The 16,591-nt window shown below is 40.2% G+C and overlaps 2 protein-coding genes across 3 annotated transcripts in view; one reads left to right on the top strand and one right to left on the bottom strand.

Moving 5' to 3' along the window:
- Positions 1-9,125, top strand: part of LOC128886836 (DNA ligase 3) — a 61,792-nt gene extending 52,667 nt beyond the window's left edge. Inside the window, exons 4-22 of one of the 2 annotated variants that reach the window (XM_054142018.1) lie at positions 920-1,158; positions 2,153-2,232; positions 2,310-2,387; positions 2,656-2,845; positions 3,339-3,494; positions 3,566-3,697; positions 3,773-3,852; positions 3,920-4,007; positions 4,082-4,159; positions 4,404-4,527; positions 4,681-4,751; positions 4,822-4,968; positions 5,051-5,256; positions 5,363-5,645; positions 5,907-6,020; positions 6,226-6,317; positions 6,912-7,002; positions 7,666-7,829; positions 8,668-9,125. In XM_054142018.1, coding sequence (XP_053997993.1) covers positions 920-1,158; positions 2,153-2,232; positions 2,310-2,387; positions 2,656-2,845; positions 3,339-3,494; positions 3,566-3,697; positions 3,773-3,852; positions 3,920-4,007; positions 4,082-4,159; positions 4,404-4,527; positions 4,681-4,751; positions 4,822-4,968; positions 5,051-5,256; positions 5,363-5,645; positions 5,907-6,020; positions 6,226-6,317; positions 6,912-7,002; positions 7,666-7,812 — 2,396 coding nt within the window. In that variant the 3' untranslated portion in view covers positions 7,813-7,829; positions 8,668-9,125. Of the gene's footprint in view, positions 1-919; positions 1,159-2,152; positions 2,233-2,309; positions 2,388-2,655; positions 2,846-3,338; positions 3,495-3,565; positions 3,698-3,772; positions 3,853-3,919; positions 4,008-4,081; positions 4,160-4,403; positions 4,528-4,680; positions 4,752-4,821; positions 4,969-5,047; positions 5,257-5,362; positions 5,646-5,906; positions 6,021-6,225; positions 6,318-6,911; positions 7,003-7,665; positions 7,830-8,667 lie in introns of both variants that reach the window. The other variant, XM_054142017.1, reaches the window with a different exon arrangement.
- A 180-nt stretch (positions 9,126-9,305) lies between these two features.
- Positions 9,306-16,591, bottom strand: part of LOC128886844 (prohormone-1) — a 30,018-nt gene continuing 22,732 nt past the window's right edge. The window contains exon 3 of the mRNA XM_054142032.1: positions 9,306-10,476. Coding sequence (XP_053998007.1) covers positions 10,312-10,476 — 165 coding nt within the window. The 3' untranslated portion in view covers positions 9,306-10,311. The remainder of the gene's footprint in view (positions 10,477-16,591) is intronic.

Below are 16,591 nucleotides of genomic sequence, written 5' to 3'. Positions count from 1 at the left end.
ACGTTACTGTAATTATGTTACTGTACCACGTTACTGTAATTATGTTACTGTAATTATGTTACTGTAATTATGTTACTGTAATTATGTTACTGTAATTATGTTACTGTAACACGTTACTCTAATTATGTCACTGTAATTATGATACTGTAACATGTTACAATATCATGATAATCATGTTACAGTAACGTGATACTGTAATATGATTATCATGATACAGTATCTAATGTTATAGTATCACGTCAGTATCATATTACAGTTACATGTTACATAGCGATATAAGTAGACGAAGAAATGACGAAATGTGAATATAGGAAAGCAACGACAAGGAAACAAAATCTTAAATACAGTCGCTATCACTGGCGAGTTACATCGACACCTGTTCCATACTTTGCGCAATATTTATGATACTTGAACATTGACGCACATTGATATTAAAGAATAGATCGTTGTATCAGTCTGATAAAAATATCCAAATTATTTGGCGCCCGTTCGTCGTTGTACGAACTCATCACCTTCGAGTGGACTGTACCTCAGGCACAGGTACTGACCCTCGGAATGAATGAAAGGATTCGTGTATTAGTCTGACCACGATTAAAAGGAAGAAGGGAACGACGAACGAAATGCGTTTCGTCGGAATGCATCGCGTGAATGGAAAGTTACGGGGCGATAACTGCACACGATAAGCGGCCGCTGATCGCTTATATTCTTTCGGACAGCGTTTGGCTGGATTCTTCCTTCGACCCCTTTTTCATCCCCACCCGACAATACAACGTGGCGGAACGACGAAATGACCACATAACAAACTGACGAAATAACTAGACGACCAAAATGACAGTGTGAACTAATCACAATACAGTGACACAACAATATGAACTAATAACGATACAATGACCATAAGAAAACCCTCTATTATTCGCAGGTGGTTTCAAGAGTGACGTGACTCTCTGGTGCAAACTGCTACTACCTCATTCGGTGAAAAGAGTGTACAACTTGCGGGACAAGCAGCTCCTGAAGCTGTTCTCTCGTTTGCTGCGCCAGGATGAGGACGAGATGCTGGAACACCTGGAAAAGGGCGACGTGTCCGAAACGATACGTGTATTCTTCCTGAAATCCATGGCTATCAAACGTTCTGACAAATCCGTGCTTACGATTCAAGAGGTAGATTTCTTTTTCTGCGCATGCCTCGAGTAACAGTCAATAACAATCGCAATGACAATTATATTGACAACAGTAATGTATATGACACTTGGTAGACAGCATTAATATGTAAATTTGCGTATCTACCGAAGACAGTAATATATTTCTGAAATTAGAAAGAGAAATAATAACGGTTAACACGATTATCCTTAATACTTCGAAACATCTAAATACCGTGAGCATTCATAAAAACACCGTAAAATAATTAAGGCATCGTCGAACTATCGAGTGCTTTCATTTTTGCGTTGAAAGTAATCCTAAAACGGTGCTGAGAGGCGAGAATGGAAAGGGGTGCAGAACTCGAGCCAGGTACTAGACGTGTTAATGACCAGAACACCGCGCGAGGAACGGATAGGGGAGAGAGGAGAGAAAAGAAAACCGCCTGGAGACAAATTGCTCGGATAGACACCCGCGTGAATTTCATTTCAAACGTTCTCGTTCCGTCCTCGTTCCCTTGGCAGAGGGACAGAGGACACGGTCCCCAGCGATCATTTGTTTCACGTAAATTGCTACGATAATGCGCGATCCCTTTATCCGCCCTTGGAAATTTATGAATTTAATCCGACTCGATTAATAGGGCAGCGTCTTAACGCGCCCGTCGTTAAGGGTCTTCTCGTTCTTTCTCGCTGGAATATTATTATTATTGTTATTATCGATATTGTCGCCTTTGTCGTTGATGTCGTCAATGTCATTGTCGTTGCGACTGTCATTGTTCGTGTCATATTCACTATTATTGTTACTGTTAGCGTCGCTGAGATTGGGGTTCTCAATGTAATTGTCATTGTGATTGTTGTTATTGTTACATTGTTATTGCATTGTTTGCGCCAATTTCACTACCAACGGTAATATCAGTGTCGTTTATATTGTGATTTTCACGACATTGCCGATATGTTCTATTTAGTTCTAGTGTTTTCCTTGTCTTTCGCGTTGATTTCACTAGGGAAATTCTTTTCAGGTGGACGAGTTTTTGGAGAAGCTGTCGTGCTTGACCAAAGAGGACGAGCAACTCCAACACTTTCGATCGATTGTTTCCAGGTAACCACATTCGAACCCGTTTGCACTTTCAGTATTCTGTTTACATGTGGTAGAAACGGTCTTTGGTTTTTTTTTAGATGCACCGGAAATGACTTGAAGACGATCGTGCGTCTCATCAAGCACGAACTGAGGATTAACGCTGGCCCGAAGCACATGTGAGTTTAATATCCGAGGGATATGTCCTTGAACTATGAGAAAAGTCAGAGGAAACAACTTCCTTATGTCGAGAGAGAGATTTTTGGCTCCTTACGATTAACACTTCCTATCTCTTTCTTCTACCTTGCTAGTTGATTGTTTGTGTAATTGCTTTAGACTCCAATTGGTTACCTTATCTTTCTATAATTGTCTATTTCGCCAGTGCAAAATAGTAATTCCATTAACGTATTGTATTTAATTATCGTGAATTTTGTATAACGCTTACAGACTGGAAGCTGTGCACGAGAAAGCCTACGCGGCCTTCCAAACCTCGAGGGACCTAAACAGAGTCATCGAGCGGTGTTGGCAAGGTTCCTCGACCTCTGACAGATTTGGGAACCCCTCTTCCTCTACTTCGGCAGCTCGTACGGACAATAAAGTGGCCCTGTCCCTTATGACACCAGTTTTACCGATGTTGGTAAGCTTTAGAAGAAAAACTTCCATCGTTGTAATACCAATAACAGAACACATGGAAATGGCACATCGCAGTGGAGAGAAAAGAAAAACGATTAATCCTACGTGGAGGAAAACACGAATAAATAGAATGTAATAAAATGTAAGCAGTGTCGAATGTAATCAGTTTCCCTTACTCGTTGATCGCACGAAGGCTCTTTGCACCCTGCTATATGTTTCACGTTCCGTTGCTCTCAAGATATCAGAATGATAATGTGAAAGGAACTCCCTCAATAAGTTACCACCAGTAGATACTATCTGTCGATAATAATTCATAATTTAAAACAAATGGTCGAATATCAGAACGTTGTGTCGATAGAGCAGGACACTCTGTTGATACGTTTTTCGATCATTAGAGTCCTACATTACCCACTGCTTACCGACAGAATACACTACATTACCGAAATCTTCAATAAATATTCTTCGAACGACTATTGCATATCCTTTAAACTGAACAGGCAGAAGCTTGCAAGTCTGTAGAGATGGCGATGAAGAAGTGTCCTAATGGGATGCTGTCCGAGGTGAAGTACGACGGAGAACGTGTCCAGGTGCACAAAAGGGGTAGCGACTTTCGATACTTCAGCAGATCTCTGAAACCTGTGCTCGCCCACAAAGTAAATACTCTTAATCACGCACTCCAGCATTCGTTCCACGTTTCGTTATTTAGGCATGGTAATGATTTCAGGTGAAACATTTCAAGGATTACATTCAGGAAGCTTTTCCAGATGGCGACGATCTTATTCTAGACTCCGAAATTCTCATGATAGATACCAATACTGGACAGCCGTTGCCTTTCGGCAGCTTAGGCATTCACAAGGTCAGATCCTAGATTCCTAGATTCCTTTCAGTGTTTAACACCGTATGATATCGTTAACGATTAACAAATTCACAGAAAGCTGAGTTCAAAGACGCCAACGTTTGTCTGTTCGTGTTCGATTGCATTTACTACAACGGAGACGTTCTCCTCCACAAGTAAGTTCTTCACGAAATTATTATTTCTTGGCTCGTAAGAACGTTTTCTAGCTTTCATTCCGCACAGGACTATGACGGAGCGCAGGCGAATTTTGAGGGAGAGAATGACCGAGATACCTAACAGAATAATGCTCTCCGAGGTTCAGGAAGTCCACGTAAAGACATAATTACATGATTTCACCATATTTAAATTCACGAAGGTTCCATTTTAAAAGCACGTCGCTTTCAGGATCCGCAAGATTTGGCTAAAATGATCGCCAAGGTTCTCAAACTGGGTCTAGAAGGATTGGTCCTGAAAGACATCAATGTAAGTATTACGAGTAACATTAACTCAACCATTCAATGACACCAAAAATTGGTCCAAAGTTGTCCAAAATTCCAGTGGCGACCTAGTTTAGTGGTGTCCTCTATGTTTAACAGCGATAGTTCAAAAGTATTAAATATAATAACAAAATAAAAATAATGACTACTGGTTTTTTAAATCAAACATTGGTGGTTGTCAAAGCATCGAGTTAATTAACACAAGCTTGCAAACGCGCGAATGTTTTCAGGGCAAATATGAGCCAGGCAAGAGACACTGGCTGAAGGTGAAGAAGGACTACCTGTTTGGCGGTGCTATGGCTGATACTGCAGATCTCGTCGTGCTCGGCGCGTGGTACGGCACTGGGAACAAAGGTTCGTGCAAATGGAAGCTTGCGAACCCGGTCCTAGAAGTGCATTCCTTCCTTTTTTCGTCATTTATTGTTACAACTATTTCTCAACGGTCAACCACGAGTATCCACGTTTTCCTTACTCCGAATTCCACTGGAACCAAAATTACGTTTTCAGGTGGACTGATGTCTGTATTCCTGATGGGTTGCTACGACGAGGATCGCCAAGTCTGGGTGACAGTAACCAAAGTAAGGACTCACGAAATTTTGCAACGGTAAAGTAAACGAGGGCGGTCATTGAGCTGATTCTTTCATTCAGGTTCACACAGGACATGACGATGCGACTCTGACGGTGCTCCAGGACGAGCTCGATATGGTCAAAATAAGTAAAGATCCAAACAAGGTGCCCTCGTGGTTGCGCGTGAACAAGCCAATGATTCCTGACTTCGTCGCTAAGGATCCTAAGGTAACCGATAGCAGCGTTGTTGCATTGCAACGGTTGATTCGTTTCTGGGGTACCTGGCGCTTCTTTTTCTGGACTTCAGAAGCAGCCTGTGTGGGAAATAACGGGAGCAGAGTTCACGAATCATGGTGTCCACACCGCGGACAGTATCAGCATCAGGTTTCCAAGGGTGACTCGTATCCGCGATGACAAGGATTGGTCTACCGCCACCAGTCTAAAGGAGCTAAGGGATCTGTTCAAGAAAAGCTCAGAGTCGATAGATCTTAGTCTTCTCTTGCCTTCGAGCTCCAAGTATGTACTTCCCCTGTTTGTTTCGCCGTTAACAAATCTAATTTAGCTTTCAAAACCACTTGTCTATGGTACCAAAGATGGAGACGGAAAATTCTATTTTTTCTAGAGTCAAAGAGGAAATGGACGAAATTAAACCGATTAAGCTTGAGATTTCCCCCAGAACGAAAACGAAAGTCGACAGGAAATTAAAGCAACCAGAGAATGAGGAACAGGACGTAAAGCCTTCGACGTCTAGGATGCTGAATGTACAGCGAAAACGCGACGGGGATAGCGAGGAGTTCGATATCAACAAAAAAATTAAAAAAGAAGTAAATAGTGAGGAGGAAAGCAACGGCACTCGCCAGGAGGATAAGGAACGAGCGGAGTTTTATGCATTTGTCAACAAGGATGTGAGTTGACATTCGTTTCTTAATACAGTGACACCTTTTGTTCAGTGGCTGGTAATGTAGAACATTCGTTGTTAACTCGCTTCGATCAATTAGGTTTCTACATTATCGAGTCTTACCGACAGAGTCGGTTCAGAGATATATTCTCGACATGGTAACTCTACCTTGCCGATAAAGACACCCCATTGATAAAACAGATCGCTCTGTCGCCTAATTCTACTCCATTTTCTCTGTAATTAATATATTTTGTATATCACATTACAGTATGTAGAATACTCTGCTGACGGGACTCCATTGAACTGGGTCGAGGGTCGAAAACCAGCGCATGGTCTTCCATCTGATGCGAAACCTTTGTCCAGCCTTACCGACAACGAATTGGTAAGATTCACGGCCTAGTTTACCGTTACCCACCTGATAAAGCATATGCTTGAGTTTGTTTTAACTTAGAACAACGTTCCTTTCGTAACAATTATCGTATGCTCGTTGTTTGAAGTTTCTTTCAAGTTAAGTAAAATATAACACGGTGGGGGTTAATTTGCAACCTGACAAATTCTTAAGGCGCGCGACGATGAATGATTTTCAGAAGTCCAAACCCATCCTGAAGGGTACTCCTGTCGTCCTGGTAGGAAGCTTTAAAAAGAAGAAGCAGAAGCACGCTAGCATGTTGCTGAAGACGTATCCTTTTTTTCCATCGAAAAGTTTTCAGCTTTGTCCCCTTTAAAATAATTCTCTTGCAATCGAAGAGTCCAGTCCGAACTCGTTTTTCATACTCTTACGAAGGGTCGATACAAAAATTTGTATTCGTGCAATGGTAGTCGAATGTAATCTTCCGAGGGTTTCTTTCGACGGCCCATATCGTCGTAAAAGTAGGACACCTGTGCCTGGCCATCACACTCTGCTCTTCAATCGCGGAGTCTTGTCTCATCGATCGTCTTCGATCAGCGCACTGTGCTAGACGTAGGGGATGGTCCTTAATTGCTTCGGGGGTGGATACCCCGGTAAACCGTGACGAAATACCCGCGGGAGTACGAGGTCTAAGAGAAGCGAAATGAAAAGCAGAGAGACTCCCTCGAGGCGGATTTAAAGAAGACGCGCTCAACGAGCGCGGAGCGCGAGAGGAACCGCGTGCGATTATCTTTCAGAGTCTCTTGCGAAAACGGGTCGCGAGACTCGTTACTCGGGAATCCCCCCCGGAGATCCACCACTCCAGCGCGAGTTGCACGACTCTCCTAACATGAATTTTCCTTAACCGTACGCGAGATTGACCAGTCTCGGAGCTAAACTCCTGAGGGACCACGATAGATCCAAAGCGACGCACGTGATCCACCCTGGCACGGAGATCTTGTCCACAGCGATCCAGGTAGATACCGTGATTTACAGCGGACCTTTTCTCACAGTAGAATAATGTATGATTTTTGCTCGAAATGTTACTCTTAACTATTTACCGATAGGTAGATCATACAATATTCATTTAATCTGTTAGAATCGTTTCTAGATTGACATTAATATAATATTTCATCTATATCTATGCTAGTATTATACAGGGGGGTAATTTTCGGAAGTACCGTCACGATTCTAAAAATTGTTCCAGCAATAGAGAGCTACACTATCCCTTACTAGCATAGATTACATTTTATTTTGACAAAAATAAGATTTCAATCCGAAGTCTCGATATTTGTAAATAAAGCTGTGGCTAGCTGGAGTACATAATACTCTCGGGGATATAGATTTATAGAAGTTTACACCGGCACCTCCCTCTTTAAGGGAGGCATTTTAAATCGATCGAACTCGGAGGCCGCGGTAACGGAATTAAAGTTGGTAATGCCTTCGCCATTACCGCTGGCATCCTCGGCGTTTAAGCGGCTTCCAGCTTCTGGCGGTTGTCAGGTCCGTTGAGCGTAGGCGCCAATTAGCGTGGCACCCGCTCGCGCGGTTATAATCTTCCGTTCCGCGTGTCGCGCGTGATTTCCGCTCTTCCGACCGCGGAACGAGACGGTAATCTCCCCGTGTTTTCGTTTTGCAGCAGTTCGGAGACGTGTCGAAGACTGCGCGACACGTTAGCGTCGGTTGGCTGGAGGCGTCCGCCGCGGCGTCGCAAGTGCAGGAGACGATAGCACACGCCGTGGAGCTGGCTGCTGATTACTGCACTTGTTCCTGTCGACATCGATGACGACTTTTCCCTTTTTCGTACGTTCATGCACTTCTGTTTCCCTCGTAGCAACTATGCGCGATACGGTAAGGCTTCTTGTTCCTGTAACGGAGGTACTTGTTCCACGAGGGCTCGACAAACACTGCAGCTTTCCAGAAACCGAAACTCTTTTTTAACCTACTTCGAAAAGGATAGAGGTTACTCTATTCGGCGTGTATAGTTTTCATTTTGCTTAAATAATAGTTTGAGGTCTTGAGAATAAAGTGGAACTTGTAGTGACTCGAAAGAAAATTGCAGGAGTGCATCGACAAGAAGCTTTTGCGTGGGTACACTGGAGAGGAGGGGGTTATAGTTGATTTTTACCTTTTATCGAAATTCTTCTATTGCTAGACCAGGTTTTACTTGGATAATTTCTATTTCTCTTTTTTAATTCTTTCAAGCAGCGTCCAAATTTTCTTTCGAACTAAAAAGTCTGTTTTGTAAGGTGAAAGTTATGAAGAAACTTCCTGCTTTGAAAATTTCGAGTTACGTAAGGAATGAGAACCAATTATACATCCTCTTCGCATTCAATCAGTTTCTATCTCAACAGCGATGCCTTAGAAACGATTCTAATTACGATGGTAGATTAATTGCGAAATCGTCATTTCTCTGAGGGTACGTTTCCGGTAATTTGTTACGCAACGACCAAATACAGGCTGCTTACAAAAATATGTATCATTTTTCGTCTATTCTCGACGTTGTACAACGTGCGCTACCCTTTTCGAGTGACCATTAAATTCGATCATTTGCGTAAAGATTATTGCGTAATTTTACTCTTGAAATACTTTTAAGAGTCATCATTTTCTCCTAGTCATTATTATCTTTTTGGGTTCACAGGTCACCCTTATCCGTTTGGATCTGCATCGAAATCATGCTGGGACATTTTTACTAAACTTACGGCACGTAACTTGTCCCGTGAAACTTAACAAATACTGTACGCTTGGTGGAAAGATTGCGATGATTTTGAAGTGATGATTTTCATTAGAATAACAAATAAACTCGTATGAAGTATCTTTACTCTTGTTCTTCGTTTATTACGTCTAATCTTCTCCAAAATTTTACCTTCCTCTTATCGTTTTTCTTCTGATGTGTGACTCTGCGTAACTCTAGAATATTGCCTGTACAAAGACGATTGTGAATTATACCAGGGTGACAAGTATATCTTCTTATTTGCCAATTTTTCAATAATTACTACACCTGTCTTTGCTATCTAATCATGAACTACACTGAGAGTTGGATATCGATTACATCTGTAACTTCGTGATCAGTTGCTGTAATCGCAATTATAGATGAACGACGCATAATTATTAACCGTTATTTAGGCTATACTTTCTGCAAAGCTGATTACGTTGCCTGCTCCTAGAGTAGCGTCACGTTTAATTAGAATCACTCAACCGGGATATGTATTTTCGCAATGAAGGGATCATTGGAATAAAAAATGGTCGTCCTGTTTATTGCTTCGTCCCCATAAGCGATTACAACGGAAATAAACTCTTTATTGAACACCCTCCATTACAGCCGGCCGCGTATTCGCGGACGTAAACACTGATTTATAACGGTGTAACGTTACACTCCATTCCGTCGCTCAATGACGAACCACCGTAAATTCTATACACGAAAGGAAAGCGAGAAAACGCGAGATGGGGATTGGGTCACGTGCTATCACCGTTGGGGTACGTCGTTCGACCGACGGGAAAAGCTTTCCAGATTTTTTTATTTTTCAGTATTTATGTCGCTAATCTACGATTTTCTTTCTTAATATCGAATACGGAGAGAGAGCGTCGTGGGAATTAGCTCCGTCAACATCACCCCCGCGAAATTCTGGCATGTATTCGAACACCGTTATCCCTGTCACGTGACGTGGAAATAACTGATGCACTCAACACGATCAGAATAAATTTATTCGTTTATATTTGAAATTAAGAGTATTCATTTGGGGGAAATATGATGTTAAAACTAATTCATTCCTCTGAAATGAACAGGTTGATCCAGATGTCGAATAATCCATTTTGTAACTTTTATAGTGATTTCGTGAGATATGTATGATGGACGGTGGACACGCAAAACATCAATCGACTCTAATCGTTGTACGAATTTCGTTTCGAACCTGTTCCAATTGAAATAAATCAATGCTCGAATTGTCGCTAAGAATATCCTAATTAAATTCTGTCGAGCACATCTGTCGTTCGATACTGTGTAAAATGAATAAGACGATGGAAGCATGCTGAGAACCAACGTCGATACAAGATCTTGATTACATTAAAAAAACGAAACAATCCTCAAACAAGATACAAAAACTAATCGTCGACCCGATAATATTGAAGGAGCTTAGAAAATCGCGGACGTGAAGGTGACCACAGCTGGTTGAAATCTCCTCGAGCTATACTCGATTTTAATAACTAGCGTCGGACATGGAAGAAAAATGGACAGACGTAGAAGAAAGCTTGGCTCGCGGTTTGCTCAGACTGAGGACGGTTGGATCTATTTGCCAAAGCAAGAGACGGCGTTGAAAGCGCATTGCTTCCAGTAGCTGCGTTTACGTTGAAGGTCGCCGATGTCCAGCTGACTCCGGAGCCGTTTCACGATCTGCTTCGTGAACAGGTAATTGATCAGGGCTGTCTCGATGCTTCCGTCATCGTCCACCAGCTGAAACAGACGTTTTTTTTTGTGTTGGTTAATTATTATCATTTCTCTAGATGCATGCTGATCGCGAGAAGAGGGATTTTGTTCATGTATTTTGTCCATGTATTTTGTCCATGTATTTTGTTCAGTGGAAATGGTTGTAATGCTTGTAAATGGTTGTTGAGGGAAGTTTTGTGTTTCAGATTACACTAAATTGTAGTTTAATATTGAGTTTGAGTTAGTTGTATTGTTACGTAGTATCATGGAATGCAGTTTATTTGAGAATAAAATCAAGAACGAAGAATATGTTCAATCAATCTTGATCAATGGCTAATGTTAACAGTCAGTGTATTCCCTCGGGAAGCGTACGAAATGGTTAAAATTTGGAAAGAATATTTTTTTTATAAAATTTTCTTACGAGTGAGACTATTTTGTAGGAACCTTTTAATTTCATAAGTAACGACCAACACGATTACACAACATCCGCGCATACACGTCGCCACTCGCAAAAAAGGCTCCTGCAATTTATAGATTTATAGATTCTCTCAAATGAATGATTATATAGCATTATGATAGTAAAAATGTATATTAATGTATATCGATATTATATTATAATATAATCGTATCTCTCGCAAGATGAATATAATACAATCTCTAAAATGATTTAATACAAAATCCACGCGTGTAAAATTCCAATAATTCCGTTGTTTTGAAGAGCAAAAAATACGTTGTCAGGCGTAGCCCTGTTTCCATCACCTTGTTCGATCGTCGAATGACTTCCTTTTTGCAATTTAAATATTGCCACCGGGGAAACGACGTTAATGGATTATAATAGGCGACAAACTAACGCGATTTTATTCGCGAAAAAGCTCGGTATACGCTAGGGAGCACCGGGGAAATCGGTAAAATGTAAAGCGAGCACGTTGATAAGAACGGCGCCGGGTTCTGCACAATTGGATTTTTCTCTCGCCTTTCTATTGTGTTCGCCGCGGCGTAACGGTAAATTCATAAAGCCAACGGACATGGCCGTTTGAACCATAAAGAGTTTAGAATATTTCGTTTGAATATTTGTGCTCCCTGCGTCGCAAAGATGCAAATAAACAATGTTCAAACGTCCGTTCAGAACTTGTAAAAACGAAACGGTGTAGAATACGTTACAAAGCTTCAGGATTTAGGAACACAATTTATAATAATATTTCACAAAATGTAACATGATTTAAGGTGAAATTGTTTAATATATTTTGCAAATTTATTTAATACATATTGCAAATTAAGAATAATGGGGATTGGACATTGTATGAGATAATTGCTACAAACAATAATATTCGACTCTAACTTTCGCACTTTCATGAGCACAATAGTCTAAATTTTAATATAGTTCAAAATTATTTAATACATGTTGCAAATTAAGAATAATGGGGATTGGACATTGTATGAGATAACTGCTACAAACAATAATATTCGACTTTAACTTTCCCTCTTTCATGAGCATAATAGTCTCAATTTTAATATAATTCAAAATTATTTAATACATGTTGCAAATTAAGAATAATATGGATTGGACATTGTATGAGATAACTGCTACAAACAATAATATTCGACTTTAACTTTCCCTCTTTCATGAGTACTATAGTCTCAATTTTAATATAATTCAAAATTGTTTAATACATGTTGCAAATTAAGAATAATATGGATTGGACATTGTATGAGATAATTGCTACAAACAATAACATTCGACTTTAACTTTCCCTCTTTCATGAGCACAATAGTCTCAATTTTAATATAATTCAAAATTATTTAATACATGTTGCAAATTAAGAATAATATGGATTGGACATTGTACGAGATAATTGCTACAATAACATTCGACTTTAACTTTTTAACTTTCATGGGTAGAACAATCTAATTTTTAATATAACTTTAACATTCCTTCTTTCGCAGAAGATTCCAATTTAATTAATACGTTGAAGACTACAGCTGACCTACAAATTTCGCAAAAAGAATATTATTTGTCACGTCTAGCTCGTACTCAAATATGTTTCTGACCATAATGAAACATAGCGCAGCTCCCTGCTGTGTCAGCTATATTGCAATCACGTGGTTCTGTTTACACGCGCGTGCTTTTTGCATACCGTCCTTTGAGTTGGACGCAGTAAATATAATGCGCGTAGGAAGGCAGCTTAAATATTGGACTTCGTTAGTTACAAGAAGCGTCGACGCGATAGCGGAAGGCACGACGCTAAAAGACAAGCTTGCCTGTTCGTAGTGGTCGAATCAGCGTTCACCGCGAACAGCCGGACGCTGACTGAAATCGGATTGCCGTCGCCAAGTTATCGATTATCGGATCAGCCGCAAATTTTATCGGCCTTCGGTCCAGCTGTCCCTCGTCTCTGCATAAAGCTCTACGCGAGCTATCTTCGGGATTAGTGTCGCGATAAAGACGAATTTTTAATATCTCTTTTTGTCGATAGAGTCACGCGTAAACTGACGATACGACATCCCCAAAGGTTCGTGGAGTCGACTCACTTTCACCTAGAACATTCGATTCTGAATCGATTCTCTAAAAAATTGACCCCATTGGAATCGACGACTGCTAAATGCTTTCCAAACAACAAAATAAAACCATCAGACCTCCTATTCTATTGTAATTTACCATCTCGCGTTTAATATCTATACTAAATACTCAGTCAAAGCTCTAATTATTTATCCATCCCCTTTTTAACCGACTTCGACAAGGAGGAGGTTACTCAATTCGACGTGTATATATTTTCTTTGTTCAATCACTTACGCTTATTACATAAAAGTACACGCAATGTACAGCGTCGCTTCTTTCAATTCATACAAATTCGTCAAAGATTAATCCTCCTCGTTCGATTAGTACTGAATATTCACGTCGATGAAAAGTACGTTCTAGAATTTAGTTACTTCATTCGCCATCCCACGTTTCAAGTATGTACAAAGATACCGACATACCTGGATCATCTAGCTTCAAAGAGTGCCATTGTGTATTCTTTCCGTAGGATCCAGGGATGATAACCTCAGAAGCATTACAATAAAACGTCATGTCGCGTTTCAGCAGCGAAATTCGTTCGTTTCTCTCGTGTTTGAGCTTTTCGTTGAATTTACGACCCCGACGTATCCGTTATGCTCGCGAAATAATGAAATAGAACGTGACTGGGACTTGATACTTCGGAAATATATTACCTTTTCCCATGAGCCTCTTGCTACGGTATCATCGTTCGATTTTATCGCTTCAACTTTCTTCACAATTCGCCCAAGCGGACTTATATCGGCGTTCACACGCTTCGCCGGCGTCTAAGAAGCTTCACGAAACAGATATTATTCTTTTAACGTAGTTTCGCTATGGTTTTCGCGAAAAATGTGTAGTTTGACGAAATCCAGTTCGGACGCACGAGATTTTAATGATAATTCTTTATACACCGATACTTTTAGAACGTCAAATTTGTTAACTATTGCAGCTGACTTTTTATGTAATAAATACACGATTATTATGATTTTACAGTTGAATTTACACACGCAAACAGACTGTTCGTAGTTTAAGCTATATTTTATCCCAATACAATGTTTTTAATGAAGGTTTACAAAGTAACTGCTTAGAATTCACGTTACTCAATGTCACATGTCAAAACTCAAAGCCATGTTAAATATACCCATGTTAAATATGCCACGTTAAATATGCCATGTTAAATATGCCATATTAAACATACCAATACCAATTGGCCGCGCGATCTACCGGTCGATAATAATCTCAACAGCATATAAAATTAATTCTTACGTATGCATACATTTTTGTCCTTATCAACACTTTATTTAGACTAGAAAATATATTAGCAAAACTTGCTCAGGACATACTGCTTATAAATTGCATATCATTATGACTCAAGTAGTCGATCCAATCTTGAATTCAAACAAACGTATCCTGTGGTTAGTGATTCGAGTGAATAATTGTTCAGTCGTTTACTGGTAAAGTATTTGGCGAAATATATTTCTACGACCAACATGAATATTAGGATTGCTTCTTCCAGTTTAAATTAATTTCTACAATAATTGTATTAGAAGCGTCGTATCACAAAATACTATTTAAAATTTATATAACCAGCGTTATGCTTCTGACTACAGTACTTTATTGTTTATGGTACCGCTAGGTAGTATTTAAACAATAGTAATAGTCTCATGGTTAGTTGTCCGATGATTTGCCTTTAAATTGGTGAAATAAGTAAAATATAGACTTGTACTGGTAAAATCGAATCACTATTGATGTGCATTAACCATAACCATAAGGAAAAATAACGAAACCAGGAAACGACTCGACTGGAGGTATGCAAGCCATCTACTGGAACAATTCGAGAGGCAGAACCGTATCGAAATTCCATTTCGATGATGGTGGTTGAAGGGATGAGAGGATGGAGAACAACCAACCATTCGAATCTCTTACGAGAGATGGTTCCCCTGATGGGAAAGAAGAGATCCTCGTCGAACGAGGTTTCCTTCCGTTACTTCGCGCGATATCCCTCGTCCTGTTGGCAGTTTCCCCATAACATATGTATGCTAATATCGAGCCACGATACGTTCCGCTGGATGTTTGAAGGTTTGAACGTCTCGTTGCAGCTACACGCGTCTTTTACGACGATCCATTTGCAATTCAAACGTGCCGGTGGTTACGCAACGGGTTACGAACTACAACTTCAACGTAAGTCTGTTAAAATGAGATACAATTTGGTCTGATGTGTTCATACCTTTATCATTGTCCAGTGTACTGTTTTCCAAACTTTGTGAAAAATGTCGTCGAAAGAGAAAAGAGGATTAATTTTCGGTGAAATCGCCTCTTGTATAAATCTTTATTTCGTTGACTTCGGGGAACAGAATGTATTTATTATCAACACCTTACCGATTGATAGCGGTTAGACATAGAAATAAATGTAATAACTAGACTGCGGATCATTATGCATTTATAGGAAATTCGAATGTGCAAGAAACTACAAAATGCAAACAATCTGCAAGCATATAAAAAAGATTGACGATAAAGTTCGTGTTATAATATTTGCAAAATAAAATAAATTCCTATTGAAGTTCAATTTTTGTAGGCACGTTCGCCAAGATTTTATTTTGCATAAAGATCCGCAGTCTAGTAATAACATTCTTTATTTCCATAGCATTGGTATCATATAACGTTTGTTCTATCTATCGAAATCCTTTTCAGATTTGTATTTGTGTAAGCATAAGGTCCTACCTCAGTAATAAATAAAGAAAATATTGGTTGTCGTGGAAAGAAGACGATCAACAGGCTACTAGTCTGTATGTAATAAATTATCGCACTACATTTAGGTAAAAAGCTGGGGCGATTTAAAATGGTAGGCGAAAGTGACAATATTCCTCGAGCGATGCGGACACTTGTACACTCGAGCTCTGAAGAAAATAGCAAGAGGTATGATGTCGCGTGATTTGTCTACAAAAGCAATCTCTCACTGTGTTAGCAATTTGCTTTGTAACTCGGTGCGAGATTCGATCGTCGTTTCTCGTTCTTCCGTCCCGACGTTTTGTTCTCGTCGTCCGGGAAACGGAGAAATTTAATTTGTTTCTTTGAGACACGCCATCCACCGCGGCAATGAATTAAATTCTTAAACGATGAGAACGGTTAAAGGACGCGCTTGCTGTCCAACTGTTTCCTACTTCGGCGAGTATTTCCTGCGCGAGGATACTGTTTCTTTAGCGTTCTGTTTCTTGGTTCCTCGAGAACGTTTTGTAAGGTGATACCCTGTGGAAATTATGTTCTACAAATTCTGGGACAGTGTTTCTCCAAATTCACCGTCCTTTTTCTTGAATTAATTGGATCTAAATATTGTATTTAGTCCGATAACGAAAATGAGTCGCATTTCTTTTGAAGTCCTTTCGGTTCAAACTATGACGACACGGACCGTCACGTTCCGGCAACGACGCGTACCGGCAGCGGCACCGACACGACAAAACATTGAAACAAAACGTGTGTTGGAACTATTCACGCTATTCCCGTTGACGGAACGTTCAGGTCGGTGTCTGTTAAGTGTGAATAGTTCCATTAAAACGCGTGTTTCAATGTTTTGTCGCGTGTCGGTGCCGGTACGTGTCGTTGCCGGAACGT

The sequence above is a fragment of the Hylaeus anthracinus genome, unplaced genomic scaffold, assembly GCF_026225885.1.
Source record: "Hylaeus anthracinus isolate JK02 unplaced genomic scaffold, UHH_iyHylAnth1.0_haploid 11985, whole genome shotgun sequence".
NCBI lineage: Eukaryota > Metazoa > Arthropoda > Insecta > Hymenoptera > Colletidae > Hylaeus > Hylaeus anthracinus.
The sequence above is the reverse complement of the archived record's forward strand: the minus strand, read 5'-3'. Positions and strand labels throughout refer to the sequence as shown.